The sequence below is a fragment of the Cornus florida genome, unplaced genomic scaffold (genome assembly GCF_030987335.1).
Source record: "Cornus florida cultivar Cherokee Brave unplaced genomic scaffold, ASM3098733v1 CherokeeBrave_3.0.0_Hap2_Chr09, whole genome shotgun sequence".
Classification (NCBI taxonomy): domain Eukaryota; kingdom Viridiplantae; phylum Streptophyta; class Magnoliopsida; order Cornales; family Cornaceae; genus Cornus; species Cornus florida.
In genome coordinates, this window is record NW_026775579.1 from 69,107,800 (window position 1) to 69,117,548 (window position 9,749).

Consider the following 9,749-nt stretch of genomic DNA (forward strand, 5'->3'; position numbering starts at 1 on the left):
TGAGATAAAATTAACAAACAATTTATCCTAGATTATCAAGTTTAATTAAAGAATTAGGAAATATATATACTCCGTATATGTATGTGACATCAAGGCTGAACCCTAAACTAATTAATAAACAATTATAAACTATATTATACACACGCGCGGTATATAGCATAAAAATGCAATTATAAAACTAATTAATAAACTATATATATTTTTCTTTATAATACTATTAGGCACAAGAATTACTAAATAATAATATATATATATATATATATATATATATATATATATATATGAATGTAACCCAAAATATATATGTTATATACTTACTTCAAAGTCATATAAATGGACGTGGCCTTATACCATGCAAAGAAATGCCACACCCAGAAACACAAACCTAAGAATCTCAAACAAACCTATCTTTTCACTCTCTAATTCCTTGGATTGAAAGGAGACAAATTGGCCTTTCACTTTGATCGTTGAATCCTACCTCTATATAGACTATATATTGGCTAATGCACTAGTAGTACACATTCCTCACACAAGATAAGAAAATTGTTCACAACATTTGCATCGAAAAGCCCCCGAAGGCTTGACAGTGATGGTAGGGGCTCAGGGCTGGGAGTTAGGCTTATTGGGAATGGATTGATGTTTAAATGTATTTTTATTCAAATTCATCAATTATTGGATTTTGTTGGAGTAGTATCAAATAAGCATGTTAACTTATATGTTTTATTATGCTTATTAAGAATCAATTGATGTTTACATTTAATGTCAGTGTTATCAATTATTGAACTTATAGATTGTATGCACTGGTATGAGACGGTGGCATACTAGGGACACATTAGTTTCAAAATACTAAATCTTACATACTCTGGAATAAGGGAGTGGATTATTAAATAAAATCCTACTTATATTTAAGTCAGATCAGCTGCATAAGTTGCATGACTTACTAGATTACTTGCTACTTATGTTTTTTGTCACATCAATGAACAATTGAATGACATACTCTGGTTTGGAATAGAATTTAAATATATGATTATGGTACCGCGATATGAGCTTGAGTCTCAAAGTCGACAGTTAGGGAGCGTATATGTATTGGGATGCAAAACTGGCTATGATAGGTAGTGGTGTACCCTGTTAGGCTTAGGTACACATGCCCACTTTGAGTGCGTTTTTGTATGTTGCCTCTATTAAGGTTGAGACCCCCTTCGTAGTCTTGTAAGAGTCCCGTAGTGTGGATATATACATATGTATGGATTATATAGCTATTGTTGAGTTGTTTAGGATGTACATGCGTATCGGGTCTTTGTTTGGATTGTAGTAGTATAGAACTTGCTCATGGGCCTGACCCACTATAATTTTTCAGGTGTTCGTCAGTTCCAGGCGTAGAGCTTGTTCGTGCTGAGCAGAGACATTCACTCACTCTTCCGATGACGTAGGATTTCTTTCCATGGTTTAGCTTTAGATTTTATTTCAGTTGTTTACCTTTCAATTTGGGATTTTGATAGGGGTCTACTAGATGGATTTCCGAGTTGTTTAATAATATTGGAGGTTTTAGATTATTAGAAATTAATCTTTCAATTTAGTGGATTATATTTTTAGAATTCTTTCAGCCTTTATTATTTATTTCTTAATTCGTTTTGTATTCCGTGTTCATTTAAATATTAATTTTTTGGTATCTCTCGGATATATGCTCGGACTTGATCACCCGTGGCTCTAGAATCGAGGGGTATCACACCTACTGAGCTTATGCTCACCCCTTTTATTATTAACATTTTTTAGGACATGGAAAGGAAGTGGTGAACGACGATCCACCACAAGTTTAGATGAGATTGGAGACCTATTTTATTTTTGCTATATTTTGTAATACAACTCTAATATTTTGTTAATGTAATCATTTTGGGAATTAATGTGATGTAATAATTGTATTGTGCATTGGGATATGATAGGTTAGTTTTAAGGCCTAGTGAGACCATTGCATTTTTATGTATTTTAACAGGTTGTAGAAGGACTTTTTTTGCGGAGGTCATGCCGAAATTTTATATATTTTATTATTATTATTTTGGTATCTTTTTGGGTCGTTACAGCCAGTATCTGCATATCCTATTAATTGAGAATTTGGCTCTTTTAAATAAAATAATCCTATATCAGTTGTACCACAAAGATATTGCAATATGTGTTTGATTCTATTCCAATGTGTGCGGGTTCGTGTAGAACTGTACCTTACTAATAAATTGACTAAAAAGACTATGTCAGGCCTTGTGTAATTTTCAAGATATATAAGAGCACCAATCGCACTGAGGTAGGGCACTTCAGGACCAAGTAGTTCTTCATCATCCTCTCGAGGACGAAAATGATCTTTCTTTACTTCAAGTGATTGGATAACCATTAGAGAGATCAATGGATAGGCTTTATCCATATAAAAACGTTTCAAAACCTTTTCTGTATATGTTGATTGGTGGATGAGAATACCGCTTGAAAAATTTTCAACCTGCAGGCTAAGGTAAATTTTTTATTTTTTATTTTTTATTTTATTTTTTTTTCCGAGATCTTTCCCATAAAATTCAGATCATGAACACCATATTTTGATAAAAATGCATGGACAAAGATGATTGTTCACATACCCTTCTTTTAGTAAGTAATCGCTAAGGCCATTGTACCACATTTGTCTACATTGCTTCAATCAATATAAGGATCGCTGTAATTTTATCGAGTACATACAACGTGATTTTATTTCAGGCATTTTAAATCCTTTTAGAATTTTCATATAAATATCACTATCTTATGATCCATATAAATATGTTATAACCACGTCCATTAGATACATATGCAATCTTTCTGTGATTGCCAAATGTATTATGAATCTAAATGTGGTTGCATCAATCATAGGAGAGTATGTTTTTTCTTATAATCAATACTAGGTCTCTGTGAGAAATCTTGAGCTACCAGTCAGGATTTGTATCTTATAATTTCAATTTTCTCATTACATTTCCGAACAAATACCCATTTGTACCCAACAGACTTAACACCCTCAGGTGTTTGGACCATAGGTCCAAATACTTCACGTTTAGATAATGTTAGTACAATAATTCTGAAATTTCTTTATATTTTGGACTATGTCAGTACAATAATTCTGAAATTGGGTCCCCTTCTCTTTACATGCAAAAATCAGAATTATTGTGCTGACATAGTCTAAAAATATATAAAACCCTATAAATCGAAAAATATATCAACACTCATATCTAAATATAAAGACTATTTCCTAAAAAGTGTTTCTCCTGAAGGCTTAATATTATGGCGTTCAAACGGCAACATGGTTTTGAAATTCTACGTCTGTAATCCGGTCACAAACCATTGGTTAACTTTTCCTGAACCAATACATGCTCCATTCTCAGAGGCTTTCTCTTGTGAGGAATGTAACAGTAAAGATGGTGATGGTATAGTGCATTTCAAAGTAACTCTAGCTATTATAGAAAAGAGAGTGGGAGCCACTTATGACGGATTACATTTAGAAACTTTCTCTTCTCAGACAAGCGAATGGAGCGAATCATTTATCACTTCTCCATCTGAATTTTCAGATGATTATGACGAGTCCAGCGTATGTCATTCAGTAGGTGGGATCTTGTACTGGAAAGTTAGTAGTGGTCATTTGGCTGCTTATGATCCCAACATAAGGGAAAATCGTCTCTAACTGATAGTATGGTTGTCAAAATCCCGATTTTGAGTCGTAGAATTGCACGATTCTACGATTCAAAATCCAAAATTGATCCAAATCTTAGCAAAATCGTTCATTTGGTAGAATCGGGGGTAGAATCGTAGAACTGTACAATTCTACACGATTCTACCGATTCTACAAAATTGGTTGTTTGGACCTTTATTTTGGGTTGGTTCCTTTATTTTTGGGCTGGTTTCTTCTGGGCTACAAAATAAAAGAGGCTTGGCCCAAGTATAGTGTACAAAGTTAAATATTTATTCTATAAAATATAAATTATTTTTCATTAGTGGCAAAAAAAGAAATATATATATATATATATATATATATATATATCAATTTTTTTTACTGTGCAGGTCGATGTTACATAATATATTTTTGTGTTTAATTATAAAAAATTAAAATGATCAATTATATCACAAGGATGCTAACAGGTTAGGATTAAGTCACATCAATATCAATTATTTTTCATTAGTGGCAGAAAAAGAAATATATATATATATATATATATATATATATATATATATATATATATATATCAATTATTTTTAGCATGTAGGTCAATGTTCCATTATATATTTTTGTGTTTAATTATAAAAAATTAAAATGATCAATTATATCTCAAGGATGCATACTCATGGCTAACAAGTTTAGGCAAATTTTGGTTTTATGATCAATATTTTCATTTGACTAATTTTTTTATTTTTAATTTTTAAATGAGGCTTATCATATATATTAAAAATTAAAAATAATTTAAAAGCTTAGAAGACTTGCCGGATATGCCAGCCAAGGTATATAATCTTGTAGCCTAAAGTGATAGCATAATGAGATCGAGTTAATATGTGGTTCATTAATTTTGTTGTGCTAACTCTTGATTAATTTTATACTTGTGACTAAGGTCACATACACCGTAACACTTGGATTGGTGGACAAAATGGACATTTTACTTCTTCACTTTTCAAAAAAATAAAAAAACAGAAAGGAAATTGCATAGAGTTATAAAAAAAAAAGTGTTTCCTTTTGATATATAATTTTAGTTTCTAACTTTGGAGATGGATGAGCTAGGATTTGAAATTTGTGAACTTATGTTATTTTGAGTTACATTCTCTTTTATTTATGTTTGGACTTCAGAATATTGTTAGGATTTGAGATTTGTGAACTCATGGATATGTAATATTGTGTGTTTTGGCCTTATTTTTGTTATATTTTACAGATCTTATTTTTTAAGAAGTTAGTTTCAATTATTTTTTCACAATTTAGTAGAATCTTACAATTCACGATCTGATTCTACGATTCCGATTCTATGGAGTTCAAAACGATTCTTTGTAAAATTCTGATTTTAACAACCTTAGCTAATAGAGTTGCCTCCTTCTTATCTCAAAAAGAGAAGGGGATTCTATGTGGAATATGTCTTAGGATAGTCGTCGTCACGGGATGGTACGTTGTTTTCTTTGGTTTGCCGTAAAGGAAAAAGAAAATCTAATGATCAAAGTGTTGGAGCTCAAGAAGAAGCTTTCTAGTTATAGTTTATCTCACATCATACCAAGTAGTGAATAGGTGTTGAAGGAAGAAGTGAGTCTGAAGAAGTGGGCATCGGTAATTGTTGCTTGATGATTTTTCATCTACGCGATGCAAAACTTGTGTATCTTAAGCGGGGAAGCATGGTGTTTTTCTATGATTTTAAAACTAGAAGATAGGAAGCAGTTGAGTATCATGGAACTGCCTTGCCAAACGAAGGCCTAATTCCTTACTTCCAACCACCTTGGCACCCTTCTTTACCTTGTTTAACTTTGACCCAACATTCTTTGTAACCTTGTAACTTTATTTGTTTCAGATTTCAATTTATATTACCTTACTATATGCTAGCTTTTTGAACTGCATTGGTCTTAACATAATGCATGTAATACATTCTATATATACATTCTTTGTAACCTTGTGCAAGTTTCATATGGATGACATAAAAGTCTAACAAGATGAGTAATGCAATATGATCTCCCCAACTGAGTAATGCTTAGTAATTTATTCACAGAGTGATTGTTGTGATACTGAGAATCAAAAGAAAAGGAGAATAATTGCATTATGATAAATTGAGTCGTCAAACTAGGCTTTTTTATAATCAAATTCCTCCTTCCCCAAGTAAATTTTGTAATTGGATAGTATCGATAACAAAACAAGTCCTAGTCGAGTTGTAATTACAAGTTACTATATTAGGATCGACAGCGACTGCAAAATTGGAAGGTTGTTCAAAGATACCATGACTGAGATCATTCAGAAAGGAAAGAACAATACTTTAGGAAGAGATCTAAGAAGGTTAAGACACTTGGTATATTTTCAGAACTTACCAAAACAGTATTTTTCAAACTTCAGCCTTCAGGATTCAAGACTAGTCATCTTGAACCGGTTTAGGATCTTTGGAATAGGTTCAAGGCATTCAAAGTTGCTTTTGAAAACTCACTGACCATCTTGAACCGGTTCAGCCTTCCTTGAACAGGTTCAAGACCCCAGACAGGTTTTAGTAACTTTGGTTTCCTATTCTGATTTTCCTTCCTAGTTGGTTTAGAATTGTACCAAGTCCTATGCATGAAATTTTCTATATTTTTTGAAGGTTTAAGTCTTTCAAAATTCTATACAAACCCTGATAGTCATCTAGGTTTACTCATGGCTTTTGCACTATCAATTCATTATTCATAAAAGCCTTAGGAAGAATATTTTTGCAGAAAATTGTCAGTCTTTCTACAACACACACATAAACACATAGTGAGTTTAAGAATGTTGTTCAAATCCCGATCGTGATCATATAGTTGTATCTACAACGATCAGAGAAAAGTAGGTTTACTTCTACATCGAATTCAGATATTGAAGAACAGAAGTAAAAGCGATTGCACTTTGAAAGAGTCAAAACATTTAAGGAATGTTGTTTGATCTACCTGCTACCTTTCTACAAAGATCAAGCATAAGCATGAGGTCAAGTTGTTATTGGACAGGACGTCACAAAGCCAGAGGATTGTCAACTATTGGTATTTGGTAGAACGATAGGGTGTGAGTCAAAGTCAAAGTTCAGTGTACTTTGTTTCATACATGGATCGATTTACTTTGGACTGCACAGTTGATGAGATTTTTCCTGCGCAAACAGTTAGACGTATTTTATCAACTGGGTTTCCTCGCAAAAAATCCTGATGTCATCTCTAACTCTTTACTTTGCTTTATTTTATCTTGCATGAGATTAATTATTTAATTGCTAAAATAAGTAAAATTGGAAAGATACAGATCTGTTTCTAAAAATACAAAATTTTCTAAATATTTCGTTGCATACAATTCACAGATTATGTGATAAAGGAATTAAATGCAATTAGAGAGGCTATAGTCAAGAAGTGCACGGTGAGTCTTTCGTTTCGCGAAAAAACCCTATTCCTTCCTTCAGGCACAAGACTGCACGTAATGTAATGCAAGAAATGGTTTATGAGAACATGTCGATGAGAAGAAGAATCTTCCTTTGCTCCACTAGCCTCCATGATTGGCGGATGGAAGTACTTGTTGAAGCCCAAATGTTGGGCTGAAGACTCCAAGGCCATTTTAATTTGTGATCTGAAGTGATGGTCACCACCACCATTGCCACTGCCACGGTACACCAACACTGCCGTCCCCACCTTTCAATTTCTTTAAAGAAAATAAAATATACAATTCATTCTATCCTAATAGATCATTCAATTTCTTTAAAAAAATAAAAAAATAAAAAAATAAATAAAAATAAAAAATAAATTACAATTCATTCCATCTCCATCCTAATAGATAGTTTTTGACAAAATAAGAATGACTATTTCAATACAAAAATACCGGTGTTATTTTTATCACCAAATAATCCACTTGCTTTCAAAAGTTGCAAAGAGTGTGATTCATTTACTTATTATTGAATGTTTTTATGTCGTAGAGGGCAAACGAATACGAGGCACTGAAATAATTGAATAGACTTTATGTCGTCCATAACACTCCCATATGAAACCTGAATATCTAAAGTTGTACAAGGTTACAAAGAATGCAAACATGGAATGTATTACATTGTGTTAAGAATAATGCACTTCAAAAAGCTGGCTTATATAGTAAGGTAATATAAATTGAAATCTGAACAAATAAAGTTTTATAAGGTTACAAAGAATGTATACATAGAATGTTAAGTCTTGGAAGACCAAGTTAAACAAGGCAAAGAAGGGCGCCAAGGTGGTTGGAAGTATGGAACTAGTCTATCTTTTGCCGAGACGGTTTCATTTCCATGATACTGAATTGGTTCCAATCTTCTAGTCCTAAAATCATAGCAAAACACCATGCTTCCCCGCCGAAGATACAAAGCTTTGCATTGCGAGGATGAAAAGCAATCAAACGAATGTGAGGAGGAATGAGAGGAAGAGAATTACCGATGCCCAAATTCTTGTGACTCACAACTTCCTTCAACGCCCATTCACTACTTGGTATGATGATAAACTATAATTAGAAAGCTTCTTTTTGAGCTCCCACACTTTGATAATCAGTTTTTCATTTAAGGCAAACCGACGAAGACGACCATCCGAAGACGGCGAATGTCCCAGGATATAATCCATAAAGAATCCCCTTTTTCTCTCTTTGCAACAGAGAGGAGGCAACTCTATCAGCCAGATACGATTTTCCCCCATGTTTGGATCATAAGCAGCCAATTGACCACTAACTTTCCAGCACAACATCCCATCTACTGAATGGCATACGTAGGACTCCTCCACCTCATATGAAAATTCAGATGGACAAGTGAGAATCTCCATTCGCCTGTACGAGAAGGGAGTTTCTATATGTAATCTGTCATACGTGCCTCCCACTCTCGCTTCCATAATAGGTAGAGTTACTTTGAAATGCACCACACCATCACCATCTTTGCTGCTACATTCTTCACAAGACAAACCCGCCGAGGATGGAGCATGTCTTGGTTCAGGAAGAGCAAACCATTGGTTTGTGACGGGATTACAAACGTAGTATTTGAAAACCGTGTACCTTTCTGAACGGCATAGTATTAGGCCTTCAGGAGAAGCTTTAAGAAACAAATGATCTACAATGACATCGAAACTTGTAAATTTCCTTTCCTTACAATTTTGTAGGAATGAAACTTCCAAGTGTTGACCCATCAGCATCTTTAGCCGCACGAGTACTCCGAAAGAATCCCAACAATGGGAGAAGAGAATTCTTACTTTGAGAAATGTAATTGGTGCAGAAAAGGGGATGAGAGATCAAACTGTTCCATGTCTTCGATACACACTTGAACTTTCAGACGGCATCTAGAGGCAATCGAAGCAAAATCTCATTTATAAGTTCTTCGCAGTGTGACACAGCTTCCACACTGCTAAACCTGCTGTGGATCCTATTCATTATCCTGGCAATTAAGGAGAGATACACAGAAGATTACCCAAAAATTGCAGAACCAATCGGCGCGATTCATCAACAAATGGAATTTAAGCCACAAAACCCAATACATAATGATAAGAACTTAAACTTAAAACGAAGAAAAACATGAAATACTTAGAACAGAGTGAAATTGGATCCCCAAACAGATCGAAATTAAGATTCATTACCTGAAGTTGAAGAAGCCGATCTGAGAGAACTGTGGGTTGGCTTCTTCGAATGAACTCTACACTTCCCATTGGATTGATTGGAGGTAAAAAAAAACACCCTAGAATTTATTATAAAAACCCTTTTTCCACTCGAAATTCATCTCCTAAGTTGTATGTTTTATTATTGTATAGCAAAATTCTTTTTTTGTATAATGTATATAAATACTTATTTCGCTTCTAAATATATTATCAAGCATTCTAATAATTTTTTTAAAAGTACTTAATATATTATGTTGTTAGACTTATAATTGCTTTTAGTTTTCATATAAGAGTACTGAATTGTACTTTGAAAAAATTAGTTTAAACTTTGATAAATTTTTTATTATTATTTTTTTTCTTTTACTTCCCGTTTTGATATTTCTAAATATAGCTTAAAAAGTTTTTCTATTGTAACATAAATGTTTCCCTTTTTAGTTGGA

The 9,749-nt window shown here is 33.2% G+C and overlaps 1 protein-coding gene across 1 annotated transcript; it reads right to left on the reverse strand.

Annotated features, from left to right (window-relative positions):
- Nucleotides 1-7,830: 7,830 nt before the first annotated feature.
- LOC132273335 (uncharacterized) lies at nt 7,831-9,377 on the reverse strand. The gene is made up of 2 exons (XM_059774307.1): nt 9,292-9,377; nt 7,831-9,092 (listed from the first exon to the last, which is right to left on the reverse strand). Exon 2 carries the CDS (start codon nt 8,851-8,853, stop codon nt 8,146-8,148), a length of 708 nt encoding a protein of 235 aa, XP_059630290.1. The 5' UTR covers nt 8,854-9,092; nt 9,292-9,377; the 3' UTR covers nt 7,831-8,145.
- Nucleotides 9,378-9,749: the final 372 nt, after the last annotated feature.

Bases quoted from the DNA above. Each gene is read 5' to 3' on its own strand.
- LOC132273335 (XM_059774307.1), bottom strand. From the start codon at position 8,853: ATGCTGATGGGTCAACACTTGGAAGTTTCATTCCTACAAAATTGTAAG.